This window comes from Aquarana catesbeiana, linkage group LG06 (genome assembly GCF_042186555.1).
Source record: "Aquarana catesbeiana isolate 2022-GZ linkage group LG06, ASM4218655v1, whole genome shotgun sequence".
Taxonomy (NCBI): Eukaryota; Metazoa; Chordata; class Amphibia; order Anura; family Ranidae; genus Aquarana; species Aquarana catesbeiana.
The window spans coordinates 15708984-15730412 of record NC_133329.1 but is presented as its reverse complement, the minus strand read 5'-3'; the positions used below and the strand labels follow the sequence as shown (position 1 = coordinate 15730412).

The window sequence follows — 21429 nt, the reverse complement described above, 5'->3', positions numbered from 1 at the left end:
GTATGCACAATAGTCACTTTACGTGTTGTGTGCACATGCGGGTATTAACAAGGGATATATGTAATTCCTGTATTCAGTGTCCTTGTCCAGTCCAGATATGAACCCCTTATTTAATTTTTAATTTTTATTTTTATTTTTATTTTTATTATTTTTATTAAAAAAAATTTTATTTTTAATACTACATGTATATATTGATCATTAATTTTATCCGCACATTTACCTTTTTTAAATTATTATTATTATCATTATTATCTTTTAATTTAAATCATCATTATACCATCTCATTAACTTGTATTATCTAATACTATATATATACATATATATGTAAACTCTTTTTGCGATCTAATATTGTACATTTTCGTAGTGCTAATATACTCTATCAATCTAATATGTAATCTATAAAGAACTCGTTCTATTGTCGTTATAGCTATTTCCGTTATTGCTCCCTCCCCCCTCTTGATTATGATTGGTCCTTATCGCTACTTCGTAGTTATTTAAGCTTCCTGGTTAGTTTTTTCCATTAGACACTTGAAAAAGGAGTGCGCATGCTCGTTATGAGCTTCGCGCATGCTCTGAAACGCGTAGTGGTTCCCAGCTAGTCTGAACTGTCCCAGTGACGTCATCTCCCATGTGATCCGCTGGAACGCGGAAGTGACTTCTTCACTACACCGCTTGTACAGCCGGTGCCTCCGAGCGGAGGTCCGCGGCCACCGCACGGCGTCCATCTAGGCTCCCTTTTGATCACCAGTCACCATCGAGAGACACCGGGACCAGTTCTTTATGGAAGCAGTACATCATCTACCTTAATGTGAGTGTATACTATGCTTTTAACACACAAATAAATCCGCTATACTTAAGAGGCGCTTTCTTTTTTGGTTTATTATTTATAACACAACCAATGTTATGTTTGTTGGCCATCACCAACAGTTCATCCATCTCACTTGGCAAATTAACCGACTTCATGATGTTGCAGTGTGTTTGTCTTTTTGAAAATTATTTGAGCTACATACTCTATGTTCTTTTCCAGACACTGCTGGAAATATAATTGTGTAGATACTTACAGAATACAGGAGAGAGTTTTCACCGTTAGAAAAGAAGATCCACAATGAAAGCAAGAATAAGGAGAGTATCTGCATAAAAAAAACATAAAGTTTATGTAAAAGATGCATGTCCCCCATTCCACATGTCCCTCAATCCATCATGTCTCTTCTGTTCCTCAACCCCTTGTGTCACTCCACCTCGCATGTGCCTTATGTCCTTCCATTAACCATGTCTCCTATGTGCCTCCACCCCTCATGTCCCTTATTTTCTTCCACCGCTTAAGTCTCTCCACCTCACATGTCCCCCATGTCCCTCTATCCATCATGTCTCTTATGTTCCTTTACCTCATGTCTCTCCACCACACATGTGCCTCAATCCCTTCCTCCCTCATGTCTCTTATGTTCCCCCACCCCACATGTCCCCCATGTCCCTCCCTGCACCAGGCTTTTATGTTCCTCCACCACTTATGTCTCTCCACCTCGCATGTATCTTATGTCCCTCCATCCATCATGTATCTTATGTTCCTCGACCCCTCATGTCCCTTATTTTCTTCCACCACTTATGTCTCTCCACCCCACATGTCCCCCATGTCCCTCCATTCATCATCTCTCCTATGTGCCTCCACCCCTCATGTCCCTTATTTTCTTCCACCACTTATGTCTCTCCACCCCACATGTGCACCACGTCCCTCCATCCATCATGCCTTTTATGTTCCTCCACCACCTATGTCTCTCCACCTCGCATGTACCTTATGTCCCTACATCCATCATGTCTCCTATGTTCCTCCACCCCTCATGTCCCTTATGTTCCTCCACCCCTTATGTCTCTCCATCCCACATATCCTCTATGTCCCTCTAGTCATCATGTCTCTTATGTTCCTTCGCCTAATGTCTCTCCTTCGCCTAATGTCTCTCCACCACACCCTCAATCCCTCCCTCATGTCTCTTATGTTCCTCCACTCCACATGTCCCCATGTCCCTCCCTCCACCAGGCTTTTATGTTCCTCCACCACTTATGTCTCTCCACCTCGCATGTACCTTATGTCTTTCCATTCATCATGTCTCTTATGTTCTTCAACCCCTCATGACCCTTCTTTTCTTCCACCACTTATGTCCCCATGTCCGTCCATTCATCATCTCTCCTAGGTGCCTCCACCCCTCATGTCCCTTATTTTCTTCCACCACTTATGTCTCTCCACCCCACATGTGCCCCACGTCCCTCCATCCATCATGTCTCTTATGTTCCTCCACTTCTTATGTCTCTCCATCTCACAATTCCCTCCATCCTGCATGTCTCTCATGTCCCTCGCTCCATCATGCCTTTTATGTTCCTCCACCACCTATGTCTCTCCACCTCGCATGTACCTTATGTCCCTACATCCATCATGTCTCCTATGTTCCTCCACCCCTCATGTCCCTTATGTTCCTCCACCCCTTATGTCTCTCCATCCCACATATCCTCCATGTTCCTCCATCCCTCATGTCTCTTATGTTCCTTCACCTCATGTCTCTCCACCACACATGTCCCTCAATCCCCCCTCCCTCCCTCATGTCTCTTATGTTCCTCCACCCCACATGTCCCCATGTCCCTCCCTCCACCAGGCTTTTATGTTCCTCCACCACTTATGTCTCTGCACCTCGCATGTACCTTATGTCTCTCCATCCATCATGTCTCTTATGTTCCTTGACCCCTCTTCTCCCTTCTTTTCTTCCACCACTTATGTCCCCCATGTCTGTCCGTTCATCATCTCTCCTATGTGCCTCCACCCCTCATGTCCCTTATTTTATTCCACCACTTATGTCTCTCCACTCCGCGTGTGCCCCATACCCCTCCATCATGTCTCTTATGTTCCTCCACTTCTTATGTTTCTCCGCCCCACAATTCCCTCCATCCTGCATGTCTCTCATGTCCCTCCCTCCATCAGGCCTTTTATGTTCCTCCACCACTTATGTCTCTCCACCTCGCATGTACCTTATGTCCCTACATCCATCATGTCTCCTATGTTCCTCCACCCCTCATGTCCCTTATGTTCCTCCATTCCTCATGTCTCTCCTCCCACATATCCTCCATGCCCCTCCATCCCTCATGTCCCCCATTTCCCTTCATGCCTTTGTACTTTTTATTTCTCACCCCTTATGTCCCTTCAACTCACATGTTCCTCCATCCCTCATAACTTTTCTAGATGTACAGGCCTAATCTCATACAAAAACTAAAGCCAGCCATACATGGATCAAATTCCGAAAGAATTGTCTTTCGAGAATCGGAACTAATAATTTTCGTTCAAATTTTGCACCATTAGTGGGCCGCAGCAATGGGCGATTTTCGTGAGGCCATCGAATTTGAGTGATTGGGCATGTTGAAAATGTTTGGAAAAGTTAACAAATTTTGTTAGCTTGCTGAAAATGTTCCTGCTGGGGCAATTTTATTTCACTTCCTGTGCTGGAGAAGATGTGGAGCCTTTAGGCAGACTGATCCCTTAATCCCATAGCAGTAAGATGATTGTCTATCACTATGTCTTTCCTCCAGGGTGCAAATCTAGGGTGTAAATGTACAAACAGATACTTACAAAGGGAAGTGGAATTGGACCCAATTTAGCTAGGATAGAAATAGAACAATAAAATATCAATCATAATACAATTGATGAGAAAAAGTAAGATTACAATGACAAAAACTGGGGCAGAAACTGCAAATGCAAAACAGAAATTGCAGTGTGTGTTTGTATATGCAATGCCCTTGTATTCATTCAAGCCTGATTACTATTGTGCCTCCCTTTTCTCTCATCCTCTCCTCCCCTCTCCCTATCCCTCTTCCTCATGCTCACGCTCTCTTTCTACCCATTTATTTACATTTTCCTTGCGCTTTTTCTCTCTCTCCCTTCTCACGTCCAATCTGTTTTTCTTTCTCGCCATTGTGCACTCTCTCTATTCCTCCTCCTCATGCCCCCTCCATCTCTTTATCTTTCACTCATGCTTCTCCCTCTCTCTCTCTCTCCCCCTCCTTTTCACACTCTCTATTTCTCTCTCTCTCTCTCTCTCTCTCTCTCTCTCCCTCTCTATCCCTCCTCCTCACTCTCTATCATTCTATCTCTCCCTCCTTCTCACACACTCTCTCTTTTTCACTCTCTCCCTCGTGCGCTCTCTTTGCTCCCTCCTCACACACTCTCTTTCCCCCTTTCTCTCTCACTCTCTCTCTTCTCCCTCTTCACACACTCTCTCTCCCCTCCTCACTCTCTCTCCCCTCCTCACTCTCTCTCTCTCCCCTCCTCACTCTCTCTCCCCTCCTCACTCTCTCTCTCTCCCCCTCCTCACTCTCTCCCCCTTTCCCCCTCTTCACGCTCTCTCCTCCTCCCCCTTCTCATGCTCTCGCTTTCTCTCTCCTCCCTCCTCGCTCTCTGTCTCCCCCTTCTCACACTCTCTCTCCCTCATCTCTCTCTCTCAGCTCCTCACACTCTCTCCCCCCTCCTCACGCTCACTATCTCTCCCTATCCTTACACTCTCTCTCTCTCCCCCTCCTCACACTTTCTCTCTCTCCCCTCTTCACGCTCACTTTCTCTCCCCCTCCTTACACTCTCTCTCCCACTCCTCACGTTCTCCCACTCCCTCCTCATACTCTCTCCCCCCTCCTCATGCTCTCTCTCTCTCCCCCTCCTCATGCACTCTCTCTCTCCCCCTCCTCACGCTCTCTCTCCCCTCCTCACACCCTCTCTCTCCCCCTCCTCACGCTCTCTCTCCCCTCCTCACACCCTCTCTCTCCCCCTCCTCACGCTCTCTCTCCCCTCCTCACACCCTCTCTCTCCCCCTCCTCACGCTCTCTCTCCCCTCCTCACACACTCTCTCTTCCCCCTCCTCACACACACTCTCTCTTCCCCCTCCTCACACACGCTCTCTCTCTCGCCCCTCACGCTCTCTCTCTCTCTCCCCCTCCTCACGCACTCTCTCTCTCTCCCCCTCCTCATGCTTTCTCTCCCCCTCCTCATGCACTCTCTCTCTCACACCCCACACACACACACCCCCCCACACACACACCCACCCCTTCCATGACAGCCATCATTTACAGTATGTCCTCAGTATTCATTATATCTGAAAGACCGAGGAAAGACCGAGGACACAACTCAGCCGGGGAATCTTGATTGATGGCGAGAATTGGAGCTTAATCTGCCATTTTATTTGAACTGGCTGGGGGGACTTAAATAATAATAATAATATTAAAAAAAAACATAACACTTTTTACTAACTGTGATTAAAATAGAGAAAGCCTGTGGCTACTACAGACCTATTGTTTTCCCCCAATACAAACATAAATAATAATAATAATAATAATAATAATAATAATAAAAAATATTATTAAATAATACATATTAATTAACATACAATAAATATTCAATAAATATTATTAATACATACAGTAAGAGTACTATAAATAGTAAAATAATATAATATAATAATATAAAATACATATTATTAATACTGATATTATTAATACAATAAAGTACATAGTAATAATAATAATAATAATAATAATAATAATAATAATAATAAATATTATTTAAAAAAATGAATATACAATAAATAATAAATATTATTAATACCTACAGTAGTAGTACTATAAATGGTAAAATAATATAATAATGTGAAATACATATTATAAATACTAATATTATTAATACAATAAAGTACATAATAATAATAATAATAATAATAATAATAATAATGTAGATAATAAAACAATTCAGAAAGTATAAAGATATTCACAGACCTCTGGTGAATTGATCCATGGGGAGCTCCAGATGTCAGCGATAAAATGCCCAAAATGAACTAGAGATAAAGAAGCATTTTTAATTATATAATGCTGACCAAACAGAGTACACGTTATAATCTTGAAATTCCAAGCTATTCCCTATACAAGCCTTGGTATGTCCTCCCTAGTCAACCAGAGGGGCACATGGTAACTCTTGCTCTCTATAGAAAGTGATAGTAAATGAATGTATATGATGTTGGAGGACTCTAGTCCTTCCTTATTTATTTTTCTGCATTTATTGGATTTCCTTTGGATTCATGTTCATGTTGTATTTTTTCTATTTCAAAATAATAAAAAAAATAGATTGAAAGAAACAAACCTTGCTGTGGGAAGTGGTTAGCGGTTAGGTCAGCCATTCTCAACCAGGGTTTCCGTGGAACCCTGGGTTCCTCCAGAGCTTGCTAAGGGTTCCTTAAGCTGTGGCTGATGAACCACCTATTTGATGATGCCTACAGAGTTGAAGGTTCAGCACCACTTAGCAGAGCCAGCAGCATGACACCAAATATCGTTTTGGCTGACTTTAAGGGTGGCATTCTGAGCACCACTTTAAGAGGGACATTCTTCCTATTGACCACCAATATAAGGGGCATTGTTCCTACTGAGTCCTGATGAATTGGTTTTAGTAAGAGTTCCTCAAGAAATTATTTTTGGGGTTCCTCTAGGGTTAAAAGTTTGAGAAAGCCTGGGTTAGGTTTTTAGAGGGAAATATTATTCATGGATGAGTTCCATCTACAAAAGTTTGTATGACAAGTAGAGAAGCACGTGGTCCCAAATTTATGACTACAATGGTATGCGGTAGGTTGGGTTGCTGCTCTATACCATACGATTTAATGAATTCTCAATATTCAGCACTAGGAATGAGCTGAAGGTTCGGACTGAACACAAGTTCAGACTGAATGTTAGCTGTTTGGGCTAGCAGAAAAAAATGCACCTATTCGGTGGGAGCTGAACGTCCTGTATAGTAGCAGTCTTATTTCTGCTGTCAATGGTTGCTAAGGACACCAGCGGGTGAAGGGACCGCTGAATCCTTAACAACCAGACTGAAGACCTCATTCATAGGGGAGAAAAGTGGAGAGAAATCCATGAATGCCCAATATAGTTCATGCTGGGTCTACCGGACCCCCAGATCCCTACAGGCTGCAGATTGGACCCCATCCATAGGGGAGAACAATGATGAGAAATCTATGATTGCCCCTGGAACGGTTCATTTTCAGAACCCCAGATCCCTGCGGGCTGCAGGTTAGACCCCATCCACATGAGCAATCAATGAAAGATTTGAGACTAACCCCAACAAAGCTGGACCTATAGGACCCTCAGATCCCTACAGGCTGAAGACCTCATTCATAGGGGAGAAAAGTGGTGAGAAATCCATGGTTGCAAAATACAGTTCCTACTGAGTCCATCGGACCCCCAGATCCTTACAGGCTGCATATTGGACCCCATCCACATGGGCAAACAATGAAAGATTTATGATTGACCCCCAACATAGCTGGACCTATAGGACCCTCAGATCCCTACAGGCTGAAGACCTCTTTTTTATGGAGAAAAGTGGTGAGAAATCCATGATTGCCAAATACAGTTTCTGCTGGGTCTATCGGACCCCCAGATCCTTACAGGCTGCAGATTGGACCCCATCCATAGGGGAGAGCAAAACAATGATGAGATACTGTATGTATCAATGCCCCAGTATGGTTTATCCTGGGCCTTTCATACCCCCAGATCTCTACAAGCTGAAGATTAGGCCCTATCCATAGGGAGCGATGAGAAATCTATGATTGCACCGGGGATGGTTGAGGTTCAGGCAGAATATATAGAATCCTCAGATCCATGCAATGTGTGTACAATATACATCTCACGGTCTCTCCCCTTGCACAGGGTAACTTTTTTAAACTTTTTCCCCTGCAGAATACATGCAGATATGTAGATAAAAATACACACATCATCATATATGAGACATCATATCAGAGCAGTGCAAGGTGCAGCAGTGGAGCAAAGTGCAGTAAACCATAACAGCCAATCAGAAAGGATCAATCTTCCTGAGTGGACTTTGCAGCTGTGGTAGATTGTAGCAATTTGCATTACTTTCTCACACATCAATCGGTCGGGTCGAGGGGGGGGGGGGAGGTGCTCTCTGTGTGGTTGAGTAGTGGTTTCCTCTTCCTTTAGAACAGTGACAATCAGATGAGACTCAGGAACACGGCAATCTTCAAGAGCCATCAGAATTATTACAACCAGTCAAATATATTTCCTAATCAATAGGCAGACACTTAGCTGTGCCCTGTCTAGTCCTTATTACTTTGGCCATCTGCTATCTCTATGTTCACTTTCCTGGCCCACTGCCGTCTCTCTGCTCTCTCCTACATGCAGGGTGTCTCTTTGTCTCTTTCCTGGCTCTCTACTGCCTCTCTTTTCTCTCCTACCAGTATGACACCTCTTTCCTAGCCCTCTGCTGTCTCTCTGCTCACATTCTGATCCTCTGCTGTCTCTCTGCTCACATTCTGGTCCTCTGCTGTCTCTCTGCTCACATTCTGGTCCTCTGCTGTCTCTCTGCTCACATTCTGGTCCTCTGCCGTCTCTCTGCTCACATTCTGATCCTCTGCTGTCTCTCTGCTCACATTCTGGTCCTCTGCTGTCTCTCTGCTCACATTCTGGTCCTCTGCTGTCTCTCTGCTCACATTCTGATCCTCTGCTGTCTCTCTGCTCACATTCTGGTCCTCTGCCCTCTCTCTGCTCACATTCTGGTCCTCTGCTGTCTCTCTGCTCACATTCTGGCCCTCTGCTGTCTCTCTGCTCACATTCTGGTCCTCTGCTGTCTCTCTGCTCACATTCTGGCCCTCTGCTGTCTCTCTGCTCACATTCTGGTCCTCTGCTGTCTCTCTGCTCACATTCTGGTCCTCTGCTGTCTCTCTGCTCACATTCTGGTCCTCTGCCGTCTCTCTGCTCACATTCTTGTCCTCTGATGTCTCTCTGCTCACATTCTGGCCCTCTGCTGTCTCTCTGCTCACATTCTGGTCCTCTGCTGTCTCTCTGCTCACATTCTGGTCCTCTGCTGTCTCTCTGCTCACATTCTGGTCCTCTGCCGTCTCTCTGCTCACATTCTGGTCCTCTGCCGTCTCTCTGCTCACATTCTTGTCCTCTGATGTCTCTCTGCTCACATTCTGGTCCTCTGATGTCTCTCTGCTCACATTCTGATCCTCTGCTGTCTCTCTGCTCACATTCTGGTCCTCTGCCCTCTCTCTGCTCACATTCTGGTCCTCTGCTGTCTCTCTGCTCACATTCTGGCCCTCTGCTGTCTCTCTGCTCACATTCTGGTCCTCTGCTGTCTCTCTGCTCACATTCTGGTCCTCTGCTGTCTCTCTGCTCACATTCTGGTCCTCTGCTGTCTCTCTGCTCACATTCTGGTCCTCTGCTGTCTCTCTGCTCACATTCTGGCCCTCTGCTGTCTCTCTGCTCACATTCTGGTCCTCTGCTGTCTCTCTGCTCACATTCTGGTCCTCTGCTGTCTCTCTGCTCACATTCTGGTCCTCTGCTGTCTCTCTGCTCACATTCTGATCCTCTGCTGTCTCTCTGCTCACATTCTGGCCCTCTGCTGTCTCTCTGCTCACATTCTGGTCCTCTGCTGTCTCTCTGCTCACATTCTGGTCCTCTGCTGTCTCTCTGCTCACATTCTGGTCCTCTGCTGTCTCTCTGCTCACATTCTGATCCTCTGCTGTCTCTCTGCTCACATTCTGGTCCTCTGATGTCTCTGTGCTCACATTCTGGCCCTCTGCTGTCTCTCTGCTCACATTCTGGTCCTCTGCTGTCTCTCTGCTCACATTCTGGTCCTCTGCTGTCTCTCTGCTCACATTCTGGTCCTCTGCTGTCTCTCTGCTCACATTCTGGTCCTCTGCTGTCTCTCTGCTCACATTTTGATCCCCTGCTGTCTCTCTGCTCACATTCTGGTCCTCTGCCGTCTCTCTGCTCACATTCTGGTCCTCTGCTGTCTCTCTGCTCATATTCTGGCCCTCTGCTGTCTCTCTGCTCACATTCTGGTCCTCTGCCATTTCTCTGCTCACATTCCAGCCCTCTGCTGTCTCTCTGCTCATATTCTGATCCTCTGCTGTCTCTCTGCTCACATTCTGGCCCTCTGCTGTCTCTCTGCTCACATTCTGGTCCTCTGCTGTCTCTCTGCTCACATTCTGGTCCTCTGCTGTCTCTCTGCTCATATTCTGGTCCTCTGATGTCTCTCTGCTCACATTCTGGTCCTCTGCCCTCTCTCTGCTCACATTCTGGTCCTCTGCTGTCTCTCTGCTCACATTCTGGTCCTCTGCTGTCTCTCTGCTCACATTCTGGTCCTCTGCTGTCTCTCTGCTCACATTCTGATCCTCTGCTGTCTCTCTGCTCACATTCTGATCCTCTGCTGTCTCTCTGCTCACATTCTGGTCCTCTGCTGTCTCTCTGCTCACATTCTGATCCTCTGCTGTCTCTCTGCTCACATTCTGATCCTCTGCTGTCTCTCTGCTCACATTCTGGTCCTCTGCTGTCTCTCTGCTCACATTCTGGTCCTCTGCTGTCTCTCTGCTCACATTCTGATCCTCTGCTGTCTCTCTGCTCACATTCTGATCCTCTGCTGTCTCTCTGCTCACATTCTGGTCCTCTGCTGTCTCTCTGCTCACATTCTTGTCCTCTGCCATCTCTCTGCTCACATTCTGGCCCTCTGCTGTCTCTCTGCTCACATTCTTGTCCTCTGCCATCTCTCTGCTCACATTCTGGTCCTCTGCCGTCTCTGCTCACATTCTGGCCCTCTGCTGTCTCTCTGCTCATATTCTGGCCCTCTGCTGTCTCTCTGCTCACATTCTGGTCCTCTGCCGTCTCTGCTCACATTCTGGCCCTCTGCTGTCTCTCTGCTCACATTCTGGTCCTCTGCCGTCTCTGCTCACATTCTGGCCCTCTGCTGTCTCTCTGCTCATATTCTGGCCCTCTGCTGTCTCTCTGCTCATATTCTGGCCCTCTGCTGTCTCTCTGCTCACATTCTGGTCCTCTGCTGTCTCTCTGCTCACATTCTGATCCTCTGCTGTCTCTCTGCTCACATTCTGATCCTCTGCTGTCTCTCTGCTCACATTCTGGTCCTCTGCCGTCTCTCTGCTCACATTCTGGCCCTCTGCTGTCTCTCTGCTCACATTCTTGTCCTCTGCCATCTCTCTGCTCACATTCTGGTCCTCTGCCGTCTCTGCTCACATTCTGGCCCTCTGCTGTCTCTCTGCTCACATTCTGGTCCTCTGCTGTCTCTCTGCTCACATTCTGGTCCTCTGCTGTCTCTCTGCTCACATTCTGGTCCTCTGCTGTCTCTCTGCTCACATTCTGATCCTCTGCTGTCTCTCTGCTCACATTCTGGTCCTCTGCTGTCTCTCTGCTCACATTCTGGTCCTCTGCTGTCTCTCTGCTCACATTCTGGTCCTCTGCTGTCTCTCTGCTCACATTCTGATCCTCTGCTGTCTCTCTGCTCACATTCTGATCCTCTGCTGTCTCTCTGCTCACATTCTGGTCCTCTGCTGTCTCTCTGCTCACATTCTGGTCCTCTGCTGTCTCTCTGCTCACATTCTGGTCCTCTGCTGTCTCTCTGCTCACATTCTGATCCTCTGCTGTCTCTCTGCTCACATTCTGATCCTCTGCTGTCTCTCTGCTCACATTCTGGTCCTCTGCTGTCTCTCTGCTCACATTCTGGTCCTCTGCTGTCTCTCTGCTCACATTCTGGTCCTCTGCTGTCTCTCTGCTCACATTCTGATCCTCTGCTGTCTCTCTGCTCACATTCTGGTCCTCTGCTGTCTCTCTGCTCACATTCTGGCCCTCTGCTGTCTCTCTGCTCACATTCTTGTCCTCTGCCATCTCTCTGCTCACATTCTGGTCCTCTGCCGTCTCTGCTCACATTCTGGCCCTCTGCTGTCTCTCTGCTCACATTCTTGTCCTCTGCCATCTCTCTGCTCACATTCTGGTCCTCTGCCGTCTCTGCTCATATTCTGGCCCTCTGCTGTCTCTCTGCTCACATTCTGGTCCTCTGCTGTCTCTCTGCTCATATTCTGGCCCTCTGCTGTCTCTCTGCTCACATTCTGGTCCTCTGCTGTTTCTCTGCTCACATTCTGGTCCTCTGCCGTCTCTCTGCTCACATTCTGGCCCTCTGCTGTCTCTCTGCTCACATTCTGGTCCTCTGCCGTCTCTGCTCACATTCTGGCCCTCTGCTGTCTCTCTGCTCACATTCTGGTCCTCTGCCGTCTCTGCTCACATTCTGGTCCTCTGCTGTCTCTCTGCTCACATTCTGGTCCTCTGCCGTCTCTGCTCACATTCTGGCCCTCTGCTGTCTCTCTGCTCATATTCTGGCCCTCTGCTGTCTCTCTGCTCACATTCTGGTCCTCTGCTGTCTCTCTGCTCACATTCTGATCCTCTGCTGTCTCTCTGCTCATATTCTGGCCCTCTGCTGTCTCTCTGCTCACATTCTTGTCCTCTGCTATCTCTCTGCTCACATTCTGGCCCTCTGCCGTCTCTCTGCTCACATTCTGGCCCTCTGCTGTCTCTCTGCTCACATTCTGGTCCTCTGCTGTCTCTCTGCTCACATTCTGATCCTCTGCTGTCTCTCTGCTCATATTCTGGCCCTCTGCTGTCTCTGCTCACATTCTGGTCCTCTGCTGTCTCTCTGCTCACATTCTGGTCCTCTGCTGTCTCTCTGCTCACATTCTGATCCTCTGCCGTCTCTCTGCTCACATTCTGGTCCTCTGCTGTCTCTCTGCTCACATTCTGGTCCTCTGTCGTCTCTCTGCTCACATTCTGGTCCTCTGCTGTCTCTCTGCTCACATTCTGGTCCTCTGTCGTCTCTCTGCTCACATTCTGGTCCTCTGCTGTCTCTCTGCTCACATTCTGGTCCTCTGCTGTCTCTCTGCTCACATTCTGGTCCTCTGCCATCTCTGCTCACATTCTGGTCCTCTGCTGTCTCTCTGCTCACATTCTGGTCCTCTGCCCTCTCTCTGCTCACATTCTGGCCCTCTGCCGTCTCTCTGCTCACATTCTGGTCCTCTGCCCTCTCTCTGCTCACATTCTGGTTCTCTGCTGTCTCTCTGCTCACATTCTGGCCCTCTGCTGTCTCTCTGCACACATTCTGGCCCTCTGCTGTCTCTCTGCTCACATTCTGGCCCTCTGCTGTCTCTCTGCTCACATTCTGGCCCTCTGCCGTCTCTCTGCTCACATTCTGGCCCTCTGCTGTCTCTCTGCTCACATTCTGGCCCTCTGCTGTCTCTCTGCTCACATTCTGGTCCTCTGCTGTCTCTCTGCTCACATTCTGGCCCTCTGCTGTCTCTCTGCTCACATTCTGGCCCTCTGCTGTCTCTCTGCTCACATTATGTCCCTCTGCTGTCTCTCTGCTCACATTCTGGTCCTCTGCCGTCTCTCTGCTCACATTCTGGTCCTCTGCCCTCTCTCTGCTCACATTCTGGTCCTCTGCTGTCTCTCTGCTCACATTCTGGTCCTCTGCCCTCTCTCTGCTCACATTCTGGTCCTCTGCTGTCTCTCTGCTCACATTCTGGTCCTCTGCCGTCTCTCTGCTCACATTCTTGTCCTCTGCTGTCTCTCTGCTCACATTCTGGTCCTCTGCCGTCTCTCTGCTCACATTCTTGTCCTCTGCTGTCTCTCTGCTCACATTCTGGTCCTCTGCTGTCTCTCTGCTCACATTCTGGTCCTCTGCCATTTCTCTGCTCACATTCCAGCCCTGTGCTGTCTCTCTGCTCACATTCTGGCCCTCTGCTGTCTCTCTGCTCACATTCTGGTCCTCTGATGTCTCTCTGCTCACATTCTGGTCCTCTGATGTCTCTCTGCTCACATTCTGGTCCTCTGCTGTCTCTCTGCTCACATTCTGGTCCTCTGCTGTCTCTCTGCTCACATTCTGGTCCTCTGCTGTCTCTCTGCTCACATTCAGCCCTCTGCTGTCCTCTCTGCTCACATTCTGGTCCTCTGAATGTCTCTCTGCTCACATTCTGGTCCTCTGATGTCTCTCTGCTCACATTCTGATCCTCTGCTGTCTCTCTGCTCACATTCCAGCCCTCTGCTGTCTCTCTGCCCACATTCTGGTCCTCTGCTGTCTCTCTGCTCACATTCTGGCCCTCTGCCTTCTCTCTGCTCACATTCTGGCCCTCTGCTGTCTCTGCCCACATTCTGGTCCTCTGCCGTCTCTCTGCTCACATTCTGGCCCTCTGCTGTCTCTCTGCCCACATTCTGGTCCCTCTGCCGTCTCTCTGCTCACATTCTGGCCCTCTGCTGTCTCTCTGCCCACATTCTGGTCCTCTGCTGTCTCTCTGCCCACATTCTGGTCCTCTGCTGTCTCTCTGCTCACATTCTGGCCCTCTGCCTTCTCTCTGCTCACATTCTGGCCCTCTGCTGTCTCTCTGCTCACATTCTGGTCCTCTGCCCTCTCTCTGCTCACATTCTGGTCCTCTGCTGTCTCTCTGCTCACATTCTGGTCCTCTGCTGTCTCTCTGCTCACATTCTGGCCCTCTGCCTTCTCTCTGCTCACATTCTGGTCCTCTGCTGTCTCTCTGCCCACATTCTGGTCCTCTGCCTTCTCTCTGCTCACATTCTGGTCCTCTGCTGTCTCTCTGCTCACATTCTGGTCCCTCTGCTGTCTCTCTGCTCACATTCAGCCCTCTGCTGTCTCTCTGCTCACATTCTGGTCCTCTGATGTCTCTCTGCTCACATTCTGGTCCTCTGATGTCTCTCTGCTCTCTCCTACCAGAAGGATATCACTTTCATGACCCTCTGCTCTCTCCTCCCTGTGAGATATCTCTTTCCTTGCTCCCTGCTATCTCTCTGCTCTCCCCTACCTGCTGGATGTCTCTTTCCTAGAACTCTGCTGTCTATCTGCTCTGCACCCTACAGGATATCTAATTCCTGGTCCTCTGATGTCTCTCTCCTACCAGAAGGGTGTCACTTTCTTGGCCCTCTGCTCTTACCTCCCAGCAGGATCTCTCTTTCCTTGCTCTCTGCTGTCTGCTCTCTCCTTCCCCTGCAGGATGTCACTTTCATATCCTGCTGTCTATCTCTGCTCTGGTCCTCTGCTGTCTCTACTGCTCTCTCCAGGATGTCAATGTCCCGGCTCCCTGCTGTCTCTTTGCTCTCTCCTACATGCAGGAGGTCTCGTTCCTTGCTCTTTGCTGCCTCTCTGCTTCCTGCATGATGTCCCTCTCCCAGCTCCCTGCTTACTATTCACTCTCTCCTCCCAGCAGGAGGTCTCTTTCCTTGCCATCTACCCTCTCTCCTCTCCCTCTCCTTTCTCCCCTCTCCCTTCTCTCCCCTCTCCTCTCTCCCCTCTTCCCTCTCCTCTCTCCTCTCTTCCCTCTCCTCTCTCCTCTCCCCCCCTCTCCTCTCTCCTCTCCCCTCTCTCCCCTCTCCTCTCTCCTCTCTCCCTCTCCTCTCTCCTCTCCCCTCTCCTCTCTCTCCTCTCCCTCTCCTCTCTCCCCTCTCCTCTCTCCTCCCTCCCCTCTCCTCTCTCCTCCCTCCCCTTTCCGCTCTCCTCCCTCCCCTCTCCTCTCACCCCTCTCCTCCTTGTAGAATGTCTCTTTTCCTGGCTCTCTCTCCTCTCTCCTCCTTGTAGAATGTCTCTTTCCTGGCTCTCCTCCTTGTAGAATGTCTCTTTCCTGGCTCTCTCCTCTCTCCTCCTTGTAGAATGTCTCTTTCCTGGCTCTCTCCTCTCTCCTCCTTGTAGAATGTCTCTTTCCTGGCTCTCCTCTCTCCTCCTTGTAGAATGTCTCTTTCCTGCTCTCTCCTCTCTCCTCCTTGTAGAATGTCTCTTTCCTGGCTCTCCTCTCTCCTCTTTGTAGAATGTCTCTTTCCTGGCTCTCTCCCCTCTCTCCTCCTTGTAGAATGTCTCTTTCCTGGCTCTCTCTCCTCTCTCCTCCTTGTAGAATGTCTCTTTCCTGGCTCTCTCTCCTCTCTCCTCCTTGTAGAATGTCTCTTTCCTGGCTCTCTCTCCTCTCTCCTCCTTGTAGAATGTCTCTTTCCTGGCTCTCTCTCCTCTCTCCCCTCTTTCCCTCTCCTCTCTCCTCTCCCCCCTCTCCTCTCTCCTCTCCTCTCTCTTCTCCCCTCTCCTCCCCTCTCCTCTCCCCCCTCTCCTCTCCCTTCTCTCCCTCTCCTCTCTCCTCTCTCCCCTCTTCCCTCTCCTCTCTCCTTTCCCCCCTCTCCTCTCTCCTCTCCCCTCTCTCCCCTCTCCTCTCTCCTCTCCCCTCTCCTTTCTCCCCTCTCCCCTCTCTCCCCTCTCCTCTCTCCTCTCTCCCCTCTCCCCTCTCCTCTCTCCTCTCCCCTCTCTCCTCTCTCCTCTCCCCTCTCTCCCCTCTCCTCTCCTCTCCCCTCTCTCCCCTCTCCTCTCTCCTCTCCCCCCTCTCCTCTCTCCCCTCTCCTCTCTCCTCTCCTCTCTCTCCTCTCCCCTCTCCTCTCTCTCCTCTCCCCTCTCCTCTCTCCCCTCTCCTCCCTCCCCTCTCCTCTCTCCTCCCTCCCCTTTCCGCTCTCCTCCCTCCCCTCTCCTCTCACCCCTCTCCTCCTTGTAGAATGTCTCTTTTCCTGGCTCTCTCTCCTCTCTCCTCCTTGTAGAATGTCTCTTTCCTGGCTCTCTCCTCTCTCCTCCTTGTAGAATGTCTCTTTTCCTGGCTCTCTCTCCTCTCTCCTCCTTGTAGAATGTCTCTTTCCTGGCTCTCCCTCCTCTCTCCTCCTTGTAGAATGTCTCTTTCCTGGCTCTCTCTCCTCTCTCCTCCCTGTAAAATGTCTCTTTCCTGGCTCTCTCTCCTCTCTCCTCCTTGTAGAATGTCTCTTTCCTGGCTCTCTCTCCTCTCTCCTCCTTGTAGAATGTCTCTTTCCTGGCTCTCTCTCCTCTCTCCTCCCTGTAGAATGTCTCTTTCCTGGCTCTCCCTCCTCTCTCCTCCTTGTAGAATGTCTCTTTCCTGGCTCTCTCTCCTCTCTCCTCCCTGTAGAATGTCTCTTTCCTGGCTCTCTCTCCTCTCTCCTCCTTGTAGAATGTCTCTTTCCTGGCTCTCTCTCTCCTCCTTGTAGAATGTCTCTTTCCTGGCTCTCTCCTCTCTCTCCTCCTTGTAGAATGTCTCTTTCCTGGCTCTCTCTCCTCTCTCCTCCTTGTAGAATGTCTCTTTTCCTGGCTCTCTCTCCTCTCTCCTCCTTGTAGAATGTCTCTTTCCTGGCTCTCTCTCCTCTCTCCTCCCTGTAGAATGTCTCTTTCCTGGTTCTCTCCTCCTCTCTCCTCCTTGTAGAATGTCTCTTTCCTGGCTCTCTCTCCTCTCTCCTCCTTGTAGAATGTCTCTTTCCTGGCTCTCCCTCCTCTCTCCTCCTTGTAGAATGTCTCTTTCCTGGCTCTCTCTCCTCTCTCCTCCCTGTAGAATGCCTCTTTCTTGGCTCTCTCTCCTCTCTCCTCCTTGTAGAATGTCTCTTTCTTGGCTCTCTCTCCTCTCTCCTCCTTGTAGAATGTCTCTTTCCTGGCTCTCTCCTCTCTCTCCTCCTTGTAGAATGTCTCTTTCCTGGCTCTCTCTCCTCTCTCCTCCTTGTAGAATGTCTCTTTCCTGGCTCTCTCTCCTCTCTCCTCCTTGTAGAATGTCTCTTTCCTGGCTCTCTCTCCTCTCTCCTCCCTGTAGAATGTCTCTTTTCCTGGCTCGCTCTCCTCTCTCCTCCTTGTAGAATGTCTCTTTCCTGGCTCTCCCTCCTCTCTCCTCCTTGTAGAATGTCTCTTTCTTGGCTCTCTCTCCTCCTTGTAGAATGTCTCTTTCCTGTCTCTCTCTCCTCTCTCCTCCTTGTAGAATGTCTCTTTCCTGGCTCTCCTCTCTCCTCCCTGTAGAATGTCTCTTTCCTGGCTCTCTCTCCTCTCTCTTTCTTGTAGAATGTCTCTTTCCTGGCTCTCTCTCCTCTCTCCTCCTTGTAGAATGTCTCTTTCCTGGCTCTCTCTCCTCTCTCTTTCTTGTAGAATGTCTCTTTCCTGGCTCTCTCTCCTCTCTCCTCCTTGTAGAATGTCTCTTTCCTGGCTCTCTCTCCTCTCTCCTCCTTGTAGAATGTCTCTTTCCTGGCTCTCTCTTCTCTCTCCTCCTTGTAGAATGTCTCTTTCCTGTCTCTCTCTCCTCTCTCCTCCTTGTAGAATGTCTCTTTCCTGGCTCTCTCTCCTCTCTCCTCCTTGTAGAATGTCTCTTTTCCTGGCTCTCTCTCCTCTCTCCTCCTTGTAGAATGTCTCTTTCCTGGCTCTCTCTCCTCTCTCCTCCTTGTAGAATGTCTCTTTCCTGTCTCTCTCTCCTCTCTCCTCCTTGTAGAATGTCTCTTTCTTGGCTCTCTCTCCTCTCTCCTCCTTGTAGAATGTCTCTTTTCCTGGCTCTCTCTCCTCTCTCCTCCTTGTAGAATGTCTCTTTCTTGGCTCTCTCTCCTCTCTCCTCCTTGTAGAATGTCTCTTTCCTGGCTCTCTCTCCTCTCTCCTCCTTGTAGAATGTCTCTTTCCTGGCTCTCTCCTCTCTCCTCCTTGTAGAATGTCTCTTTTCCTGGCTCTCTCTCCTCTCTCCTCCCTGTAGAATGTCTCTTTCTTGGCTCTCTCTCCTCTCTCCTCCTTGTAGAATGTCTCTTTCCTGGCTCTCTCTCCTCTCTCCTCCTTGTAGAATGTCTCTTTCTTGGCTCTCTCTCCTCTCTCCTCCTTGTAGAATGTCTCTTTCCTGGCTCTCTCTCCTCTCTCCTCCTTGTAGAATGTCTCTTTCCTGGCTCTCTCCTCTCTCCTCCTTGTAGAATGTCTCTTTTCCTGGCTCTCTCTCCTCTCTCCTCCCTGTAGAATGTCTCTTTCTTGGCTCTCTCTCCTCTCTCCTCCTTGTAGAATGTCTCTTTCCTGGCTCTCTCTCCTCTCTCCTCCTTGTAGAATGTCTCTTTCTTGGCTCTCTCTCCTCTCTCCTCCTTGTAGAATGTCTCTTTCCTGGCTCTCTCTCCTCTCTCCTCCTTGTAGAATGTCTCTTTCCTGGCTCTCTCCTCTCTCCTCCTTGTAGAATGTCTCTTTTCCTGGCTCTCTCTCCTCTCTCCTCCCTGTAGAATGTCTCTTTCTTGGCTCTCTCTCCTCTCTCCTCCTTGTAGAATGTCTCTTTCCTGGCTCTCTCTCCTCTCTCCTCCTTGTAGAATATCTCTTTCTTGGCTCTCTCTCCTCTCTCCTCCTTGTAGAATGTCTCTTTCCTGGCTCTCTCTCCTCTCTCCTCCTTGTAGAATGTCTCTTTCTTGGCTCTCTCTCCTCTCTCCTCCTTGTAGAATGTCTCTTTCCTGGCTCTCTCTCCTCTCTCCTCCTTGTAGAATGTCTCTTTCTTGGCTCTCTCTCCTCTCTCCTCCTTGTAGAATGTCTCTTTCTTGGCTCTCTCTCCTCTCTCCTCCTTGTAGAATGTCTCTTTCCTGGCTCTCTCTCCTCTCTCCTCCTTGTAGAATGTCTCTTACCCGTAGCGGTCTCTTCCTCTTCACCTCTCTGCTGTCTCTCCTCTGATGGATGTTCGGTTCTCCTGTCACCTCTTTCCTTCTCTTTCGCTTTCACCTGGCGATGAGTGACACGTATGTTGGTGACACGTATGTCATGTATATCATGTATGTTCTACAGGGTGGTCAGAATCCGATGTTTTCCTGTAACCCCCTCCTGTCTGGACAGAACTCTCTGTGTGTCTACAGAAGGGAAGGAAAAGGGAGGGGAGAGAGAAAGTGAAAGTAGATTGAGAAGAATGTGGTGGGGGGAGGAGAGGACACAATACAGAACACACAATACAGAGCACACAGCACATAATACACAGCACATAATACACAGCACACAATACACAACACACAATACAGAGCACACAGCACACAGCACATAATAAAGAGCACATAATACAGAGCACACAGCACATAATACAGAGCACATAATACAGAGCACACAGCACATAATACAGAGCACATAATACAGAGCACACAGCACATAATACAGAGCACATAATACAGAGCACACAGCACATAATACAGAGCACATAATACAGAGCACACAGCACATAATACAGAGCACACAGCACACAGCACATAATACAGAGCACATAATACAGAGCACACAGCACACAGCACATAATACAGAGCACACAGCACACAGCACATAATACAGAGCACATAATACAGAGCACACAGCACACAGCACATAATACAGAGCACATAATACAGAGCACACAGCACACAGCACATAATACAGAGCACATAATACAGAGCACACAGCACACAGCACATAATACAGAGCACACAATACAGAACACATAATACAGAGCACACAGCACACAGCACATAATACAGAGCACATAATACAGAACACACAATACAGAACACACAATACAGAACACACAATACAGAGCACACAGCACATAATACAGAGCACATAATACACAGCACACAATACAGAACACACAATACAGAGCACACAGCACATAATACACAGCACACAATACACAGCACACAATACACAGCACACAATACACAACACACAGCACACAATACACAGCACACAATACACAGCACACAGCACATAATACAGAGCACACAGAACACAATACACAACACACAATACACAACACACAGCACACAATACACAGCACACAATACACAGCACACAATACACAACACACAGCACACAATACAGAGCACACAGCACACAATACACAGCACACAATACACAGCACACAATACACAGCACACAATACACAACACACAGCACACAATACACAGCACACAATACACAGCACACAATACACAACACACAGCACACAATACAGAGCACACAATACACAGCACACAATACACAGCACACAATACACAACACACAGCACACAATACACAACACACAGCACACAATACACAGGACACAATACACAACACACAATACACAGCACACAATACACAACACACAGCACACAATACACAGCACATAATACAGAGCACACAGCACACAACACACAGCACACAATACACAGCACACAATACACAGCACACAATACACAGCACACAACACACAGCACACAATACACAGCACACAATACACAACACACAGCACACCATACACAGCACACAATACACAACACACAGCACACCATACACAGCACACCACACACAGCACACCATACACAGCACACAATACACAGCACACAACACACAGCACACAATACACAGCACACCATACACAGCACACCATACACAGCACACAATACACAGCACACAACACACAGCACACAATACACAGCACACAATACACAACACACAGCACACCGTACACAGCACACCGTACACAGCACACAATACACAGCACACAACACACAGCACACCATACACAGCACACCATACACAGCACACAATACACAGCACACAATACACAGCACACAAAACTCAGCACAGAACACACAGCACACAAAACTCAGCACACAGCACACAAAACTCAGCACACAGCACACAATACACAGCACACAATACACAGCACACAACACTCAGTACACAACACACAGCACACAACACACATTACACAGCACACAATACATAATACACAGCACACAACACTCAGCACACAGCACACAA

General features: G+C 48.6%; 1 protein-coding gene across 3 annotated transcripts in view; it reads right to left on the bottom strand.

Moving 5' to 3' along the window:
- LOC141148174 (uncharacterized) overlaps positions 1 to 19576 on the bottom strand; it is a 53583-nt gene extending 34007 nt beyond the window's left edge. For 2 of the 3 annotated variants that reach the window (XM_073635370.1, XM_073635368.1), the window contains exons 1-4: positions 19294 to 19576; positions 5797 to 5855; positions 3608 to 3636; positions 1062 to 1130 (exon numbers count right to left, since the gene is read on the bottom strand). In XM_073635370.1, the coding sequence (XP_073491471.1) occupies positions 1062 to 1130; positions 3608 to 3636; positions 5797 to 5815 (117 nt within the window). In that variant the 5' untranslated portion in view covers positions 5816 to 5855; positions 19294 to 19576. The remainder of the gene's footprint in view (positions 1 to 1061; positions 1131 to 3607; positions 3637 to 5796; positions 5856 to 19293) is intronic. The other variant, XM_073635369.1, reaches the window with a different exon arrangement.
- Positions 19577 to 21429: the final 1853 nt, after the last annotated feature.